At 34.8% G+C, this 22176-nt stretch overlaps 1 protein-coding gene across 1 annotated transcript in view; it reads right to left on the reverse strand.

Moving 5' to 3' along the window:
* LOC149180196 (protein MICRORCHIDIA 6-like) overlaps nt 1–10468 on the reverse strand; it is a 354596-nt gene extending 344128 nt beyond the window's left edge. The window contains exons 1-6 of the mRNA XM_089413801.1: nt 9958–10468; nt 9473–9556; nt 9316–9350; nt 8565–8643; nt 8366–8449; nt 8171–8246 (exon numbers count right to left, since the gene is read on the reverse strand). Coding sequence (XP_089269927.1) covers nt 8171–8246; nt 8366–8449; nt 8565–8643; nt 9316–9350; nt 9473–9556; nt 9958–10468 — 869 coding nt within the window. The remainder of the gene's footprint in view (nt 1–8170; nt 8247–8365; nt 8450–8564; nt 8644–9315; nt 9351–9472; nt 9557–9957) is intronic.
* Between the last annotated feature and the right edge of the window lie 11708 nt (nt 10469–22176).

Genomic DNA, 22176 nt, shown 5'->3' on the forward strand with positions numbered 1-22176 from the left:
AAAGGCAGAACAGGCAGCAGAAGAAGCAGCGACAACAGCGAGCAATGTCATTTACTGTGTCAATGAAAATCTGCATAGAGCAAACCTGATATCAGAGACAAATCTGGGCATCCCACAGATTTAAAAGGAAAAACAGGCAGCAGAAGAAGCAACGACAACAACGAGCAATGTCATTTACTGTGTCAATGAAAATCTGCATAAAGAAAACCTGATATCAGAGACAACTCTGGGCTTTCTCCCAAAAGCACAGCAACTACAGACAAGCTAGAGACGGAGAGCTAAAGAAAGGGTAGAGTCAATCAAGAAGTTAACCAAGTTGAATTGGGACACTTACTGGCAATACTTGGTTAAACTGCACAGTCAATGTATGACTCTGAAATGGGTAAAAAATTATGCCGAAAAAATAGTGCTAGCGCTTGCTGATTCTATTTTCGCAGGACAACTAAAATCGAAGGTCGGCCAACTGACGCTCCTAAAGCTGATGCTGAATGCTTGCGATCAAAGAGAACAGATGCATAGTTAATTTTCAAGTACAATTTTAGTTTTATTTTTTATTTATTTTTGCCTTAGATGAGGACGGTCATCTAAACCACCTCCTATATTTTTGTAATAAAATATTTTTAGTCATTAGTTAGTAGTATTTAAACCCCTCTCATGCATTTAGAGAGGGGTCCAGAAATTTGTCAAAAACATTTCTTCAAAACATGCACTTCTGCACCCTCTGAGGAGGTTTTGATGAATGAATGGAACGAGATTTATTGATATCTGTGTTGAATGTCTACTACTGAAATGCACTTTTGTACTCTTAGTAGATGTTGAATTCTGAGAAGATAAATCTATATTGTTGAAGTTCATGAGTAGGACTTGTTATCAATGGTACTTTTATCTCTTAATGATTTCTGCTTATGTGTCAAGTAATATGTTATTTTCAGTTGTTTATATATGAAAGCTTGAATGTTTAAGTTATCATTTGGCACTTTTGTACAGTGGTGACTATTCTGTTTATGCTTAATGTATGAATAACTTATTATGTGATATGTTTCTCACAATTGTTTCGGCTAATTTCTTATACGAGACAATTCACTTTTAATGAATTCTTTTCTTGTAGCAATTGAATGATCTTTATTACCAATTGCTGTTAGAAACTATTTTAGATCGCATAAGTGAAGAGTTAATCCCGGGATAGTTTTAGAATTAGATGTTTCTGTTTATTAGAATAAAATTGCATGTTTTAGATTAGAATTAGATTAAAAGCATTTTATTTAGAAACTTTTAGAAAAGGAAACATCAACCCTTAGCATCATCACAAACAAATTGGGAAACTGGTCCCATTATCCCCAGTCGGACCCACCATCCCAAACGGAAAAGGAGCTGCTTTCAAGGTCCAGACCGGGTGGGTATCCCCCTTGTTGTAGACCCGATTTTCGGGGCCTCAACGCCAAGGTATGTTGATCACCCTGTGATCACGTGTACAAACATCATACCAAGACAACCAAAGGAGTTTTTCCATAAACTGGTTGGCCACTTGTGTTGACCAAGACTGCCATAGAGAATGTGCATGCTCACTTGTTAGGTCAACTGTACCATCCAGGTTGTAGTCAACTGGCATACCTAGGAAATGATAGTTAGTCCCACCTAAAACCCAATACCAATCTTTGTTGCTGGTATCCCCAGTTCCTAAAAGCTCCTATTAGGATGGGCCAAGATTATGGCTATGATACCACTATAATATTCCTAATGGAAATTTACAATGATAAACAAAACAAACATAGTAAAAAAAATTATAAAAATTTACAACACATCAAACAACCAGAAATCGCCATGTCATAGAATTAAGGGTTTCCCACAGGCTGGGCCAAGATTATGGCTCTGATACAACTGTAATATTCCTAATGGAAATTTACAATGATAAACAAAACAAACATAGTAAAAAAATTTACAAAAATTTACAACACATCAAACAACCAGAAATCTCCATAAACTGCATTGTGTTGAGCCATTTTATTAATATAATTGTTGGATATAAAAGTAAAATCAGAAAGCATGCATCTGGGCTTGCTCAAGGCAAGCTAACAATATCCAAGTGATGAAATTAGCTACTCTAACATGCAATATGGTTGTCCCCAACAAACTCTGCATTGTCCTAGTGAAAACTACACTATTGGTTGCAAATAATAGTCACTAGGGTCTCCTCCAGTGCTCCGAAAATTCCAGGAAATTAACCCTAGACTATGCACAAATAATCCACAAAAACCCATGAAGGAATTGGCCAAATGTTGACCTCAAAATTTCAACCCAAATTGGTTGAATTGGGACTCCTATTTAACCCCTCAAATCTATGTAAAAAGCTCTTCCAAATTATACTGAGGTCCTTGTCAAAAACCTAGAAAAACCCAGAAAGGGTTTGTCCTAGTTTTGATGTTCCAAAATTGACCCCAAATGCTTGGCCCTCCACCACAAGAAGAATATGTAACCTACAACAAATTTTGTGTTTTATGCTCCGCAACAATGCTGGAAAAGGCCCCAAAACACTTCCCCATACTCCACTTCAAGTTCTAGGTCCAAACGCCCTTCACTCATCAACTCCCAAGTATGTCTCCTGCAAGCACTACGTAGTCCCTAGCTATTGCTAGTGGCCCGCCAAAATGCTAGAAAAGGCCCAAAAACACTTCCCCATACTCCACCTCAAGTTCTAGGTCCAAAGACCCTTCACGTCTCAACTCCCAAGTGTGTCTCCTCCAAGCACTACGCAGTCCCTACGTTGCTACAAATGGCTCCTCCACACAAACTCACGCTCCCACTGCTGGAACAATCAAAGAATGATGGAACTCCCTCCCCAGACTGACACTCAAATTCCACCGAATCAAGGGTTGAAACCTCCACTCAGAGACACTCGTGTTCTAGACAACACTTGTAGACTTGGCTTCCACTCAAGCATGCTATGTCAAAGACAAGTTTCTAAATAGATGAATGAATGACCAAAATGACTACCTCTTGCTCTATTTATAATTTTTGGCTCCTCTCCTTGTGGTCCCCACTCTCTCTCTCTTTTAATTCACACTCCTTTCTCTTTCTTCTCTCATCCAAGAGTGCAAGTTCCCTCCTTGGGTTGATTTTTTTTTCTTGTGGTCCCCACTTTCCACTAGAGCCGCAATATTATCTTTTCCTCCTAAGTCCCGATGGTGGAATTGCATCCTCTCCCCAAACTCATCTCTAATTCTGAAAATCAAAATTGGGGATATTACATTCCTGGAGAATGAGTTCATTGTTTTTATGTGTGAATACAGTCCCCAAAGTTTGGAAACATGCCTGTACTTCCAAATTTGTGTGAACTAGAAGGTACTCTTTGTAAATGGCGTAAATGAACAACGAGTAGAACTTTAAGTCTGTTAATTGTTTTGTGATTAATTTTTTTGTGATTGATTTTGGAAAGCTAGTGAATATACAAACCTATACATGTTTGTGTATGACTATTAAACAATAATTTATTCCCATGTATTCGATTTGGGTATGATTAAATTGAAAGAGATTGTGTGGAAATTCATTTTGAACCAATTCCAAAAACAAAAAACAAAAAGATAGGTTATGTTTGTGGTCTGGAAGAAGAAAATGAAGTTTCAAATTTGATTTGGTTGATATTATCCAAAGGCGGAGCACTCTGTTTAAAACTTTGTCGAAAAGAAAAAAACAAGTCACATATTTGCACCTAATTGAAATCACTTTCCAGGTGAACAGAGGAGGTTAGTGATAATTAATAGATTAGTGATAATTAATAAATTGTTTGAGGAAGAACCAAACATATTACAGTTCTAGCAACTGCGGCATAAAGGTTTTGGAAAAGGCGCTACCAAATTATTTGACAACACAGGATACAAAGGGAGTTTGCAAGAGCACTACAAAATATTTATCAGAGAAAGAACATTGGTAAACTTATCAAGAAACCTATGGATCGAATATAGACTGTAGTTTTCTTTCAGCCTGCTATTTGGATTATAAGGTTACCTCTTGCTATTTGATTGGTTTGTTGAAATGTCATTACAGGCACCTCTAGCACATTTGAAACAGAAGGTATTGAAACTAAACAAAGCTCCATTGTAGACAACTTGTATTTATCTGAAATGGTAGTTTACATGGCTAGTAATGAGTGAATTGGCAATTGTTCAGTGCCTGATACACCAAATTGAAGAGCTGAAGTAAGATCAAAATGTTGGCCTGATGAGAAACTTGGGAATATCTGCATGGATATAGGACTTGGTTGGACATATGTGTTGATTCAGCCTGATCATATAATCTTGAGCTCTAGTTGTGGAATGCAATTGCTACTTACCATCTGCTACATAAATGATTTGTTGAAATGCCATTGTAGGCCCCACTTGCAAATTTGGAGTTGTATATGCTAAAAAGAAAAATGTTGAGAATAAACAATGTCTTCCATAAGATATTGCAAAGTAAGTTGCTCTTGGGTTGAAACATAATGATCCACAAAATTGCCATGGAAAAAATAACTATCTAATAACTTTAAATTATCAAGATCAAAAGTTTCAAAAAGAGCAATAGAATGATATGGCATCATACAAAATGCTTTCTTTATCTTTACTAGGGTTTCACTGCAGTTGTTAAAGAGGTAATTCACCTTCCAAGAATATATCCTCACAACCACATGCAACAAATGACTGGACAAATGGAGTGCAATTGTCACTATCTAGTTCTTCCTCCAAGTGCACTGATCCATATGGTGCCAAGAGGCCCCCTCATAATTAATATAAACTACAAATAAAACATATTTACAGCCTTCAAACCCTAACATGCTTCAATCTATGTAAGTTATTTGTGGAAGGAAAGTTTCACAAGAGGGAAAACTTTTTATCATGATTCACGCCAAGAGAGTTGTTCTGGAGAAAAACTTAATTATATAATATTTTGTTGATTGGATATCTGGGTCCCTTGATCTCTTAGACATCATTAAAAATTCTTCAATTCAATTCAAACTTTCCCAAAAGTGTATCCCTTTTTAAACAAAAATATCCCATCATGACAATTTGGATTCAGAAAGCTTCCATGATATCCGTTGATCCAATAACAGTGTCATTTGGGTCCGACAATGTTGGATGTGAACAAGAACGCAGTCACATAAAGTGCTATCACTGACAAGTTGCTAGTAGAGAGAGAGCACCTAGGACAGGGGAAGGGTTAGTGCACATCATAAAGTTCATAGAAAGAGGACTATACAAAAGTTGCGCCATACAATTTAAAGAGGAACAACTTATAGAAATCATGAAAGCCCTTAAAACAATCACGCGAGGGTTGTGATCCGACGACATCAACAGTGGCCTTGCATCTTTCTCATAGGGAAAGTAAGTCATGTTCAACAAATAATGTCCGTGTTGTTTATTATTATGGAGATCCCTTTCACTTAGCACCTATACTAGAGACATGCCTCCATAATTTATGTGCTTGGCCTCTAATATCTATAATAGAGCCCCAGCCATGCTTCACACAGATTTATAAGATAATGATTGCAAGCTAAAGTATATGCAATTTACAATTTAAAACAACCCATTTCTCCTTGGTAATGTGATATACGTTGATTTTCCTAGCTTTATGAAAAAATTTCCACCATTTAATAAAGTAGCCAAAGAGGTAGGACAAAGACGCAAAACAAAAGATTATGAGAACTTTTATTGGAGATCCTTAAAATCCTTATTGCCATGGAATCATAACCCACTTTAATATTACTCATCTGGATTTGGGGGTGAGTCTGGGAGACTTGAACCCAAATAGATTTAAAAAAAAAAAAAATCTCAAATAGATAAAAAACCACACAAACTATATCTCAATATGTGAAAGAAAGATACTTATTTATTAAAATAAGAAAATCTTTAACCCAAATAGATAAAAAATAAATAAATAAATAAAATATATATATATATATATATATATATATATATATATATATAATAAAGAAAGAAAGATAATTATTTATTAAAATAAGAAAAGCTTTAAAAGCTACATCGTAATGGACCAATAGGATTTTTTTTTGTGCCTTTTTGAGTTATAATACCATGGATGGATATCATGGATAAATGCCAATAGTGGATGTCATTTTCCATTGAGATTATTGATCCGAAAATATATATATATATGTATATGTATATATATATATATATATATATATATATATATATAATATATATATGTATATGTATATATATATATATATATATATATATATATATATAAAATTGAATCATCATGCATACCAATATCATTTTACAAGGTGAGGCCCGCTATTTATAGGATTTTCTTGAGTTATAATATCATGGGTGGATACCATGGATAAATGCCATTAGTGGATGTCATTTTCCATTGGGATTATTGATCTGAATCATCATGCATTTTTTTTGCACCTTTTTGAGTTATAATACCATGTGTGGATACCATGGATAAATGCCATTAGTGGATGTCATTTTCCATTGAGATTATTAATCCTAAAAAAATTATGATTGAATCATCATGCATCATCATGCATAATTGAATCATCATGTATCATCATGCATGCATTTTTTTTGCACCTTTTTGAGTTATAATACCATGTGTGGATACCATGGATAAATGCCATTAGTGGATGTCATTTTCCATTGAGATTATTAATCCTATAAAAATTATAATTGAATCATCATGCATCATCATGCATAATTGAATCATCATGTATCATCATGCATAACATCGGTTAAAAAATTGTTGAACTCATAAACCCATTAATGACCGTATCAAATTGACTATATAACCAAATCAAATTTATAGTAATTAATTTGTATAATCCATTATTAAATTTATGTATTAAATATATAATCCATTATTAAATTTATGTATTAAATATATGCCATTATTTTTTAAGTTTCTAAAATACATTCTTTAATGTTTCTTTCGAATTTTCATTTTTATTAATCTATAAGTTTGTGTTTTATGTTTTTACACCATTATTTTTTGAGTTTGTGTTTTATGTTTTTATGTCATTATTTTTTGTTTTCATTATTTTTAGTTTTCTTAGGTTGTTTTAGTTATTTTTTTAGTTTCTAAAATGTATTCTTATCATTTTTTTCACATTTTTTTGATTTGATTTCTTTCGAATTTTCTTTCCATGTTTCTCTTTCATGTTTATTTTAATATTTTTCTTTTATGTATTTTAATATTTTTTATGTTTTCTACAATGTTTCATTTTAATATTTTATTATTTATTTAAAGTGTATTCTTCTTATTTTCTAACTTTTTTTTTTATTGATTTAAAATAAAAAACAAAAAAATTCCATGTTTCTCTTTCATGTTTATTTTAATATTTTTCTTTTATGTATTTTGATATTTTTTTGATGTTTTCTCCAATGTTTCATTTTAATATTTTATTATTTATTTAAAATGTATTCTTCTCATTTTTTAACATTTTTTTGATTGATTTAAAATAAAAAATAAAAAAACTATACATTCTTTAATGTTCTTTCAAATTTTCTTTCCATTTTTATCTCTTAATTTAAAAGAAAGTAAAACACAAATTTATAGATTAATAAAAATACATATAGATTTATATGCATTTTTAGCATTTTTATTAATCTTTTATATCTTAATTCAAAAGAAAGGAAAACACAAACTTATAGATTAATAAAAATACATATAGTTTTATATGCATTTTTAACATTTTTATTAATCTATAAGTCGTGTTTTATGCCATTATTTTTTAAGTTTGTGTTTTATGTTGATATATTCTCAAATTTATAATTTAATTAAATAGTAGATTTTGGAAATATTTTTGGTTTCTAATAAATAAGAGTAAAATTATGGAAGAAGTCAATTTTTGGTTTTTAATAATTAAGAGTTAAATCAATTAATTGGTTATGGAAAAAGAGCCAAATTTAAAATGTATTTCTGTTGTTAAGTTGATTTATTTTGTAATTTATAATTAAAAATATATTTTAATTATTAAATTGATTTATCTGGGGATTTATAGCTTACATTTTCGTTTCTAATAAACCAGAACTAAGTCAATTGTCTAGTGGCACTTTTATCCATTAAATTTAAAAATATTCTCAAAAATCTAAAATAAAGATAAAAATAACCACAATCCACCAGTTTGAAATATATATATAAAAACCAAAAAATATATAGAAAGATGACACACCCGTTTTGGTTAGAAGCAGTGAAAACGATAACATCGGCTCCTAAACGCATTGTACCAGTCTTGAAACCATTTCCATCTGAAACCAAACAATAACTAATTACTTTTTCAATTGGAACTGAGGCCATTGAAATTGATCTTCAAATGTTTAAGAACCAGAATGGTCTGTAAAAAACTCGGAGGGAATAGAGATTATACATTTTCCATGTGTAGACTTTTTCGAAGACCAGCCAAAGGAGACACATCGCCTCAGGCAGTCTGGATCCATTCCTCCTCCATTGTCTTTCAAAAAGAAACCCAAAATACAATAGCTTATTCAAACCATAATACAATAACTTTTTCAACGAATTGGTAAAACGTCAGAGAATGAAATTAAAAATTATCAGTAATGGAATACCTTGAATTAGTAATGCCGGACTGTTATCACGTGGGTTACTTATTGTGTCAATTGCAACGAATGTGGCTCCATTTTCTCTCTGTTGTTTGAGTGCACAGATCAACATATAATTACTTGCACCCATATATGACTTCAAACCTTGTACAATTTTTAAGCTTGTAATGACTTCAAAACATTAAATAATATTTATCTTCATAAATAACATTACACTATCTTGATAATGATAGCAAGATAACCAATTATATTCATTCTAGAGGAAGAGCCAAACCAAAAAAAAGAAAAAGAGTAAGAAACAGAGGAAACTTAACATATGATAAGAAACAGAGCAAACTGAACACTATATAAATAGGAGAGTTGTAAAATCTGCTCGCTTCGGCGATATATGATATATGTTGATTTTTCAGAAGGGATGCTTTTCCCCACTGAAAAAATAAATAGGAATTCACAGCCACCACGAAACCATTTTCCATTTGCACAAACTTTAAGTAGTTAAATAACTACACAGTTTTAAATCTAAAACAGAATAAAATATATACATTTTTATAAAATTAATAAGAAAATACAACAAGATACAATAACTTTTAGAGTAATTAATGCTAGAGATCTCAGAAACAAATTTTATCAAACTTCAATGGTAAAATTTATTACATGTTTGCAAACCAAACAAAATCAAACACAGTTTGTAAACTCCAACAGTTTGATCCAGAAAACCCAATTGCAAAAACAATTTTTTGCTGAAGGAAAGGATTACCTCATCCATTGCATTATCCAACAGCTCCGCTACAGCTGCAACAAAATATGAGAAGCTTCAATCTCCCAGTATCAACAGGAACTTAACACCAACTAGAAGACTAGTAGATTACCTCATGGGACAAATATAATATCATGAGGATCGTTTGTTGGCATACCTCCCAGAGCCCACTGATGAGAAGTAGCATTTGAGTGAAGGTACGAGGAACTCACTTGAACCGTGTCCTCAGCCAATTCTTCATCTAAAACAAAATACAAAATTTTTAATGATGGCAGAACACAACAGAAATTAGCTGTATCGATGCATTCCCAATCTTCATAATTTTATATATTATGTTTTTTTTTTTGGGTTAAAAAGGTAAGGGAGAATAGGTTGAGTCTAGGGTTTTTTTTTTTTTTTGGTGTTAAAAGGGGAGACTAGGTTGAGTCTAGGTTTTTTTGGGTTAAAAAGGGGAGACTGGGTTGAGTCTAGGTCTGAGATTTAATAAACAGAGAAATTATTTGTGAGATGCTATCACTGGGATTGCGATGAAAGAACAATCCAATTGCAATAAAATGTAATACTTCAATTAATTTATTTTTTCCAAAAATAACTTTCAACCTCAATCTTTCTCTCGAGATTTAAATATATAAGCAAAGTTACCTTTATCTGAAGATAGTGATACATCAATGTTCCAAGATTTCCAAAATTCACGGTTCCCAGAGGGTGCAGGAATATCAGATGAATTACCTTTATCTGAAGATAGTGGTACATCAATGTTCCAAGATTTCCAAAATTCACGGTTCCCAGAGGGTGCAGGAATATCAGATGAATCTTGGGCATGCTGGACGATTTGGAGTGTTGGATCTGCTTGGTCAGTCTGGCCTTGCCCTGCACTCTGAGCTATTGTCACTGCATCCACATTGGCAGGAGGCCCTTCTGAAAAGTCTGGTCCAATACCCATTGTTTCAGGGTTTTCTATTTTGACAGCAGATAACTGTGGTCCAATACCCACTGTTTCAGGGATTTCTTTCTTGACAGCAGATAACTGTGGTCCAATACCCACTGTTTCAGGGATTTCTTCTTTGACAGCAGATAACTGGGGTAACTGACCTGGAGTGGACGTTCCCATTCCTGCTGCATTTTGATTTGAGGACTCAGAGTGTTCCGCCATCTTAGAATCCCTGTGCAAATATATAAATGTAACTTCCACTGTCGAAGTTCACTGTCGAAGTTGAAGTGCTTGAGAATAAGAAATGGAAGAGGCGGAAGTTACAAATGCTCATGACCAACTGAGTTGGTTAGAATCGTTTCAGGCCAATAACGACCTTGTCATTCTCTTAACAAAAAAAGGAAAACATGCACAACAAGAAACTCACGACATTTTAATGTATTTGCCTAGTTATCATTTGAAGCCCACGAAGCCCACGACAGGCTTGTCACTTTCAAGAAACTTTTGACACATCTATACATCACAACCTGGCCTAGTTATTCTTTGAAGCCCTTGATAGCCCTGTCATTTTATTGCAATTTAAACAATCATCTAAGGGTTATTTAGTTTTTCTCCTACTTTATTTATTTTAATATAATGTTATTGGTAAAAGGATTTTTTTTGGATGGTGAGGTCTCTAGTAATATTTTTCAACTTTTAAAAAAAAAAAAAAAAAAAAAAATTATCATAATCTTTTTCAACTTCTTTAAAAAAAAATTATCATAAGCTCACACTATGTATATGTTTAATATGTTATTTATGATTTGTCATGTTTTATAATTTTAACATCTCAAATTAAAAAAGAGAATTGTATCATAGACTCATATTATGTATATGTTTAATATGTTGCTTATAATTTGTTATGTTTTAAAATTTTAATATTCTGATTTAACTAAAGAGAAATTAAGATTCAAGTTGAAATCAATACCTCGATTTGAATGAGGAGAAATCAAAGGTCTCGTGACTTGTGTTAATATATATTTACAAATTAATTTATTATTTTATATTGTTTTTTTTTTTTTATATTTAAAATGAGTTATGATCCATTTATAAATATTTAATTTGATTGTTTTTTAATAATTTCTTTAAAATAGTAGTTAAATAAGTTTTTTTTAGATTTTAGAAATTTATTTTTTTATATGAGTTTTTTTTTAAGAATATCATATTGTGTAGTTTTTTAGCGCGTTTTCACTTTCAAAAAGGGCTAAATGTTGAGGCATAATGTACAAGAACACTATCATGCATCATTTTAGACTTTTGAGTCATTACTTGGGTTAAAAGGGTACCTTTGTTCGGCTTAAAATTAATTTTTGAGCCTATCATAGTAAAGCAACTATTTTGTAAAGCTATGACTAGATTTATTGTAGAGATGAAGTGGTGCATGAAAACAATCCCTACAACTATGAATATTTTTGTTTTCTTTATAAGTAGTGAAAGGGAAAATATTACTTAGAGACTATTGAAAGTAAAGCTCATTAACTCAAAATAGAAGGACAATGAATCATGATTCCATCTTCATAAGACATAGTGTAAAAGAAATGAACATGCATTCTAAGATAATTTCAAACACTACTTTTTCATTGAACAAGCTCATTTAAAATCAAATAGAAAAGACAAACACATGTCCATTGATTCATGCAACATAAAGTATAAGATAGAAAATGGAAGAAAAAATGCATAACTTGCTTGATTATCATTATTTCACTAATGGCAATGTGCCTCCATATGATAAAATCAACATTTATATTAATGAGGGCAACATATGAGGATTATAAAATCTTGGTCATGGGTCTTTGTTGCTTCCTTAACAAATTATGAAGTCTACAACTATGTTTATAGAGAGGAGAAGAATGAGAAGAGAAAAAAGAGATAACCAATGTGATAAATCCTTCTAGCATGGGGCCAATAAAACAATACATAATGACAAGGTTTTAGTCTCTCAAAATTTCAACAACTTGACAGTTCTAAAATTTTCAATGTTTTCTTGTAATGCTCAAGGTTTCTTATAAGGATTTTGAATGGCCTACTACTAGTGTTCATAAAAGTTTTTTTCTTTATGGTTTAACCCGTCGTTAAGGGCAAATAGTCATTCTTAACCCCACAATATTAAAGAGACACATGAGAGTTGCAATTGAAAATGGTTTCTTATTACTTTGTCCTATTTCCCCTTTTGGAACAACTTCCCTTTTTTTGGGGAAGGTGGTCTCATCGATGACAAAGTTGTTGCTACTAGTGGTTGGGAAAGTGCTATACAAGCAACATCTAAACAAGAGGACATACTTCTTGGGGTGTCCTTTCTATTTGTGTCTCATGGAAAACTCACACTTGATGTTGAGTTGTTACCATCCCAAAGCATTATGTGTTATGTGAGTCACTAGAATAACCACTAATGATATGATGACAACCTCTCGCCCTCCTATTTGGGAAAAGAAATGAATTCCCACACCACACGCACACCACGGCCAAAGACAGGACCTCCTTCGGACCCCCCTGAGCTTCAAGTAGCTCCCAGACCCTACAAAATGAAATAAAATCCCTAAAGTGATAAACCCACCACCCCACTAGTCCACTAACATGAGCTACTAAAGGTGTGAAGAACAATAGCCACAATTGGGCCTCTGCCACCCCTAGTAAACTCTTTTCACACATTATATGCCCAATAAACACCACTACATTAACATTACCAGACCAACCAAAGAAAAAATCTTGAACAGGATAGAAATCTAAGCATGAAAACTTTACTCGAAAGATGGAAATAAAGGAGACCTCAAGATAAAAGGTGAGGGAAACCCACCCTTCTTAGTTTCCTACGTGCCCAAACTCCATGATATTATTCACTGCTTGTATAGGCTTCAACAAACCAAGGTCCTAGAAAAATATGCCTTGAACCACCACTGTGACAAAAGAAAAACCATTATTGTCGAAATGGTCATTCGACCTTATATTCACAGAGCGGAGGGAAAGGGATGACGGAGAAAAATAGCTACCCTACACTCCTAGAAATACGATTCTCACCATGTACTTGTAGCCCATTCCTTGAAACAAACAACCAAGTCCAACGACAGACCAAATAGAAGATATACTCATAACTCAATCAAGAACCTTTAGCTCCCACTCACCAGCAGTGCCTTCCTCGACATGCTTCCTCATGTTAAATGTTGCATGGAGAGGAAATTAAATGCCCCATCTTGTACCTCGATCCTGTCCATTACCACCTCCATCGAGGAAGGCATATGATTTATGTGTTTGTGTGTGCACGCACATGCGCATGTGTGTGTTTGTATACCTCAACATGATTTCAATTCCAATATTACAAGAATTAGGAGTCAGCATCATTCAATTTTAAAATAATCCTCTTTTCCAATTCTAGCCACCATAATGAAAGTCAGCTTCTTCACTAAGATCAACAACATCCAATTAAAATCATCCTCTTTAGCAAGGATAGCAACCATTACATATACAATATTTTAATTTCACAATTATAATATCATCATGGATATGCATGTAGTACATAGCCTGCAATTAGTACATATCCAGCAATCACAATACCACAACCTACATATTCTTGTACACAACAAGTAATCACCAGGAACACGTTTACATAATCTCAAACATAACCTTGGCTTAACATGTTGCCTGTTGGCACAAATTTGTTTGAAGCATCACACCTCACATCAATGCATCAACTAGAAAGAATAAAATCATATTGACCCCTCAAAGATCTATAATGGTACCTTTTCATTTTCATGTGTTATCCACCATTCCATGAGAAAGGAAGGCATTGTCCATCAATGGAGAGTGACCAAAAGAAACTATGATAACAAATAATCAATATATTGAAACAGTCAGCCTCCAAACCATCGAGGCTCTTTTCCACATATAACATATAGACCATGGGATCCCCACACCCTAATTATCATATATATATAAGACTGGAATTCAATTGAATCAAGCAATATTATGTAGATACAAGCAACACAGAAATTTCCAAAAAAAAAACTCATATCATATGAGCATCCACATGTGCATTTCAGTCCAAATATGTAAGATCACATCGTTTAACTACCAGCGTTAGTATACCACTAGTAATAATACACATAGCCATAAATATAGTCCTACAACTATTAAGGAATGACAAGCATCCAAGCATTTAGTCATTCGTATTCATGTCGTATTGATCATCGATTCAGTAAACTGCATACACACACACAGACATATATATATTCACATAGGGCCCTCAATCGGCTCTTGGAAGTTGATACAACATAACATTAAATATATATACAAATATATGCCCCACCTTCATTCTATTAATGGTTACTATGCGGTGGAAAAATCCAATGGTGCAGATTAATAGTGGAGGCCGTATTTTTTAACACACACACACACACACACAGATATATATCTATATCTCTCTCTCTCTCTCTCTCTCTCTCTCTCTCTATATATATATATATATATATATATAAACACCATGATTTATAATGGGTCCGAACACCCTATCACACCATGTTAGAGCCCCTAACTCATCTCCAAAGGTCCATTGTTAAAACTTCTACTCCGATACAAATCTATAACACTCCCTTCCACCACTTAGGCTAAACTAAGTATGTGGAAGGTGTTACTTTTAACCCAACCTCCATAGTCCTGTCATGGAAATGGGGTCTCAAAATACCTCAATTGTTGACTCTTTTGAAACTAAATATGGATACTACCATCATTTCTATCTCAGTGAGAGATTTACAATGGTATAAATTTTATCTTGATCTAACCTACAAATCAAATGTTATGGTTGTTTAAAGAACTAGTCAATAACCCTTAACCATGTCAGTGGGCACTACCACGTGGCACTTAACATCACATGCCATGCCACTCTTGCTCGAGGCCCACAAGGCCAAGACCTTAGCTTGCATTGTGGCCCATTTCCTATTATAGCCACTCTTAGTCTTGGCCTTCCCCTTATTCCTCAACACGAAGAAAAAACATGGTTTTAAGCCCAAGGCAAGAGGGGAAATGTTTTATGCTAACTGTCAAGCCAGGCTTTCCCGACTCTTAGCCTTGCTTCTCACCCTCCATAACATATGCCTTAACATGGGAACTCGCACAAGGTGCTGCGACATTAAAGGGGATTTCACCAATTTTCGAGGAACTTCATATCCCTTAGTCTTGTTAGACCTCGGCCCCTTCCTTTCCATGCATGCCACAATCCTCTCAAGGTCCCAAGGCCTACAGTCCTGAGATAATTTCATGCTAACATAATCTCAATCACCCCCATCTTGATGTCATGCTAACATCGACCTAAGATGACATCATGTTGATGTCATCATGTCTGCATGGACTTCTCCATGGCCACCATGTGTCACCCCTTTATGGTCCATTTGGCCCTCCAACATGGTCATTGGAGATTGGCACATGCCAAGCTACCTGCGCACCATGTCACCCCCAAATCCACATCACTGCCACATCAACCTTAGACCTAGGTCCAACAAGGTCCCAACCCCCATGCAATGGGTGACTTCACTATTAGAGGACTTAGCCATTTTTCGATGGAGCCGGCCATCGGCTTCTACGTAATATTTCTCTAGTCTCTCTCTTGACATTGTAAAGAATCTATCTCCCTAAGGGGATGTGATCAAGATGTAAACATTCCCATCTTACGATAGAATAGGCTCCCATTGCAAAGTTTTTCAATATCACCTCTCTTAATTGCATGCCACGATAGGTTCAACCCCACAATAAGTCAGGGCGAGACATCAAAATATTTTCCACCGAAAGGGGACTTCCTTTATCTCTTGGCTCCATCTCTCAGGGCCAAAATGAATGGGGCAACACATCAGTCCACCAAGGCAAGATGGAAATCCCTATTTTAACGGATGGAAATTTCCTCCATCATGTGTCCTATTATCACTCACAAGTTTTTCCTCGTTGTAAAAGGAAAACCCCAAGGTAACCACAAATTGTACTAAAGTCTGAAATTTATCCCTTTCACTCTAAAGGGTGCTCCCACAGATAAATCAGTAAAAAAATTGGTTATGTATTCAAATCAAAGGCTAGATATATTGTAAAGGATTGAAAAATTAGGTAAGGTTGAGCATAATACCATTAGGCATGGAATTTATTTTGGCTTAATGTAAGATCACACTAAAATAGTGAATAAAGGCAATGTAGTTGAGAAATTCTAAATCATTAATTTTTTGTAATGAAAGGAAGAATATGAGAGGAACAATCCACTAAGAAGGAGCATCAGATAGATGAATTCCAAAACCAGATTTAGAAAGAAGAATGCAAATAATTGAATCTATAAATAGATCATTGCAATGAATGAATTATGGTTATGTTCTTTCATTCAATCATTAGAGGATCATACATCATGGCAAAATAGAATAAATACATCAAATTGGAGGAAAAAAATCAAAACACCCAACACAAGAATATTTGTTGTAGCTTTAGGATTTCTTAATTAAACATTCAAAAATATACATAGCATAATAGCTTTTCCAACAAAAACTGAACCCTTTGTTCTATTTCATAATCGACTTTAAAGAATACTTACAAATCATTCAAGATCCAAAAATAATGAATCTCAAACCTCTTAATCTATATTTAACTTAGTAAATAAAAAAAAACTGAGGAGATAATATTTGATCCCCAAGTTGAAATGATGAGGTAGCTCTCCAACTGAATGTTGATTAGGCATTTTTCTAAATATAGAAAAAAAATTATGGCATATTCCTGAAAAATTGGATACAAATATTCCTTTGTATCTCTCAAACCGTGACACCTATGTAAAAAATGAGAGGTTTTCCTCATGGTTATGTTCCCTACAGAAACCTCTCTTTTTTTTCAAACATTTGTTTCCATATGTTCGGAAACTGTGACCAAATTTAATGTATTTTAAAGGAAAAACAGAGTAAAAAAAAAAAAAGAGTTTTGTCATCATGTTCAAAATAGTAAGTTCACCATGGATCTCAGGTTTGATTCATCAAAATTGAAGCTTGGTGTGTGAATCCATCTTACATGAGATTTATCTTGATTAGAACCCATAATCTCTGCCTCAAAAAATGTATCTTCTCTAACCGCTAACAGATTAATTGGTATGCATCATATCGAGAGGAAAATTGGGAACTGCTGACATATTAAATGTCAGTGTTGTCTCAAAATAGAGAAAATTTCATGCTGACAATTTAACTATCAATTCTCATCTAAAATGAAATAAAAATAGTGCTAACAGATTAACTGCCAGTGTTATCTCAAAACATAGAAATATTCATGTTGATAATTTAACTGTCAACGCTCATCCAAAATTAAACAAAAATAGCGCTGATAGATTAATTGTCTGCGCTCCATCAAAATGTTTCCAAAATACCACTTCCTTATTTGCATTTGGTTGTCCATATATTAACACAAACCTTCCTTCTTGGTTGTCCATACTTCTTTGAAACCCTGAAACTTACAATTGGAATTATTGACCATAATGGGAAAATCTGAATGCTTGGTTGGCATATTTTGGATCACACCTCTGAATGGCAGTATCCCAAAGGCTTTCTTGAAATTTTTGATGTGGGGAACCCACAATTCTCATGAGTTTCTTCATTTCCCTTGGAAATGTAGAAATGAATGCTGATATGTCCCTCTCGGACACCTAGAATTATTTACTCTCTTCTAATCTTGGCGTCAACCTTTCCAACACTTAGAGGATTTTACCCCTCAGTCGAGGCCCCATCAGCACTTCAACAAATTACAACTGGCTCTAAAACTCTACAAAAATGCATACATATATTATGTATATAAGGATTCCCTCAAACTTAGCAATACACACACACATATCCTGAGATTTACGTTTACATATATGTATATGATACATTTTGAGACTCTCAATGCTCAGCCGCATTGGCCTATCTCTCCTAAGATTTACATACATACATATATATGTACATGATAGGAATGCCTCAATACTTAGTTGAATATCACTATTCCTCCTGAGCTTAACCATTATTAATAGAGTACTCGGCCCAACTCTCAGGCACTGAGACTTAAGACTCCATGGCCACTTGGTTCATGCCCTCCTCGCAGTGGTATAGCCACTATCAACAATAAGTGAACCATATCCACATACACACACACACACACACACATTTAAGGCATGATTTCCTTGGATAATTAAATGACCCAATGCCAAGCAATACAAGAGATTTCATTACAATAAATTACCCAGTGAGATAGACACTCCATAAATATCTCACACATGGAAGTAATGAACAGGCATCCATGCATCCATAAATACTGAACATTCATCCTTCACCAAATTACATAGTTCTAAGCGTTATTTATAGTAATAGGCCTTCTTCATCATTTTCCATACAATTTAACAATAGAAATAGAAATTACATGGCATTAGTATACATGAATATAAGTAAACAACTTATATTATGAATAGATGACTGGAAACTGAGATTGGGACTACAACTCTCCTCCCAACAATAGGAAAATATGCACTGCAATCTTTCTTACAGATAGCCACCCCAAGCCATATTCAAAGCCTATGAAGGTAATTTCTTAAGGGATATTCACACCATCCATATGCACATTCACATAGAAATCTAGAGCGCTTTCTCTACTTGGTACTCTTCCACTATTGTGTTATTCCTCCTCTCTTCTTGTCTACTTCACACTCTTCCAATGTTCTCTTTTTTCGTCTCTTTTTGTTTTCCCATGCACTATACAGTGGCGTGTTAACTAGATATTCCCTTGTCATGGTATTGGTCAGCTCGTCCTTCTCCTCTGCGCACATATGTTGTCTTTGAGTGCTTCTACAATCACTTCCTCTCTTCAACAATGACGCATACTCAATCTAAATTCATTATTTAGTGGAGTTATTTTAGAGGCACATAGTTAACCATATTTTAATTAATATTTCCTAATCATTCCATAGGTGACAATTAAGTGCAGGCTTGGAACTCCACAAAAAATTCCCCCTCTTCACCTCCACGGAATCATGAATCGATATCCCTCTCATTCTAGTCATCATTTTATTATTCCATTATTCCACATCATTATACACATCAATTCACATAAAAATATTTACAATAGGGTGAAAATGGGGTTGTTATAGCAACTGGAGCACCAAAATATACCTCACGGTTGTTGCACAACCACAAGTATTCATACAAAACTCCCTTGCGACACAACCTAGCCTACACACCTTTATAAGGTGAAACGTAACCCCAAAACTATGTTAAGTTTTCTTGTCTCAACCTTCATTCCAACTCTTGACTCAACTGGTAATCACACCAACTCTACTGCACAACTCGTTGCATCGTCATTCCAACACTTTATCACACAACCCTCTACATAATTTGTTCCAAGACTTGTGCGAACTTTGTGCCGCACAACCTCAACCCATTCCATCTTGTAGTACAACTCATTCCAACCCATCTAAGCATCTTAAATCCCATACCACATATTGGACTGTAGTCTTCCCATTCTGCACTCAAACCCATTACATGTGATCTATCTTTGCTTCATTTGTTCCATTCTCCAACAACACTTCCATGAAATTCCTCCATAAAACTTCACCACTCACTCTCTCTCTCTCTCTCACACACACACACACACACACACACACACACACACATATATATATATGTAATATGGTGGGATTCCCAACTATCGTGATGGTTGAGTTGGTGCACCCTTTCGTCATCCCATCATTTCACCATCCCAGGTATACCCATCACCAACATTCAACATAATGCAATAATATGATGCAGTCAACTCATTTGAGCAGTTTCACCCATCACATCACATGCTTGTTCAGGCCAACACCCTCATCACCTCACCACAATCAAAGGGTCAAGCAAACACCATGTCATTCGACATCCCTTCGTGCCCAAACCAACTCAACTTTCACACTACCATCACCAAACTTGGCTACACACTCGTTCCACATGCCATCTCACTATGTTAGTTCCCCCCCTTTGGTCACATGATCGTTCCACTCCACTACATGGTAGGAACCCAAAATTTTGGTTCATTTGCACAAACAGCCATCAAACTCGTTTTCACCCAAGCTCTCTCATACACTTAGGCTTGAGGGCTTGATATCCTCCCCCACTCAAAATAGTGTCATCCCCAATAACCCCATACAACAATTCACCATCTGAAGCATCAATGGTGAAACATGTCTCCAAGTCTCCACAAGAAACCCCAAAGGTCTCCAACCTACTCGATCAACACAATGTACCACAATGATCATCATTACCCAAAGCTATCATGCAAGGACTACTCCCTCCTATTCCATCCACGATGTCTTAAAATGAAACTTCCAACATGTTGATCACCAAAAATATATAACTCTGCAAGGGATGAGCTACCTGTGAACTCTACCACCATATTCCAATATAAACATGTCATGTATCAATGCATTAGTACTTGCCATGCCTCGGACTAATTGGGTGATCATTCCAACCATCATGCCCTAATCATGAGAGTGCACATCCTCATGCCATCATCGGTCATTTCTCCAGCACTTTCACCACATAATCATCCATAATACATTGTCATCACTTCCCAAACTTCATCAAGAAATATCCTCCACAGTGTCCAAGTGTTATGCCTCTGGAACATTGGACCATCCTCATAATTGTCTCGAACGAAGGAATCTCATGCCCTACTCACCATGAATACCTCTAGACAAACTCTATATAGGAACTCCATTTTCTTCTTCACATCCAAGTTTATGAAGAGATCCCAAAAATCATAAGTCACCAAATGAATCATGTGATCCTCTCATCATGGCCCATCATCTACAATAAAACTCCAAGGCGATCTATCAATCATCTGAATCCACTTCTTCTATCATTGGCCAAGTATCTCCACTCCTCATCTCCCCTTGGATATGAAATCATATTTCTCACATATCTGCAATGGATGAAAATCACACTCCTCTCACCAAGCCATCCAAGTATTATCCAATGCCTTTAAGCCAAGTTGTCTCAAAATATGTCCATGTCCTCCTCCTCAAGAAGGCTCTCTATCTTGAAATTACCATTCTCATCATTCATCCCACTCTGTAACTCATGTTTCAATTGTTAAACCTCCATTACTTGACCCAACTACTTCCTAAGTGTTTGACACTAGTTGTCGTTGCTACAAGACCCTCCAAAAATCTAACTACATCCAAATTTTAGAGCCTACTTCACCATTCTATCTAGTGTTGTTTCAAGAGATTTTATATGTTTCAAGTGTTATTTATCATCCTTATGTGTCGTTTCATTGATTAGAACATCTCTAGTGCATGGTCGTAACACCTTCGTTGTTGTAAAACAACACTTTTTTGTTGCAGTCGCACACACTTTTTTGTTGTACTTGGGGAATGTCTTTAAAGTGGTGTTTTGATGTCTATTTATTATTATTATAGCTTAATATAAGTTTTCTTGATGATTTGGTATGTGTCACTCATGATTTTATGTCTAAACTCATTGTGTTCACCCCTTGTTTGATCTTACAGACTTGGATAAATTTTGGTCGTAAAATGATCATGTTAAGGCTAGGAGTTCAAGAGCGCACATTAAAACCTTGATTGAGAACTCTTCATTGTTTGGAAGTGCACCCTGCACCCTTTAAGAGTGCATAGCACTCTACTAAGCCATATTTCCCCTTTGTTGTTCGGAAGTGCACCCTGTTCCCTCCAAGAGCGCATAGTGCACTGCTAAACCATCTTTCCTCTTCTTTGTTCTAAAATTCTCCCTTGAAGAACTAAGCCTTCCTTTGAGTGAACTCCTTCAACTCGAAGGATTGTGCCCTTCTTGAGCCAATGATTTCACCCCAAAGACCTGAATCTTAACTCCTTCAGCCTTTAGCAATGCGCCCTACACCCACCTTTGCCTTTT

Source organism: Pinus tabuliformis, chromosome 3_2 (genome assembly GCF_031772625.1).
Source record: "Pinus tabuliformis cultivar Carrire ecotype Pingquan chromosome 3_2, CPIR1, whole genome shotgun sequence".
Taxonomy (NCBI): domain Eukaryota; kingdom Viridiplantae; phylum Streptophyta; class Pinopsida; order Pinales; family Pinaceae; genus Pinus; species Pinus tabuliformis.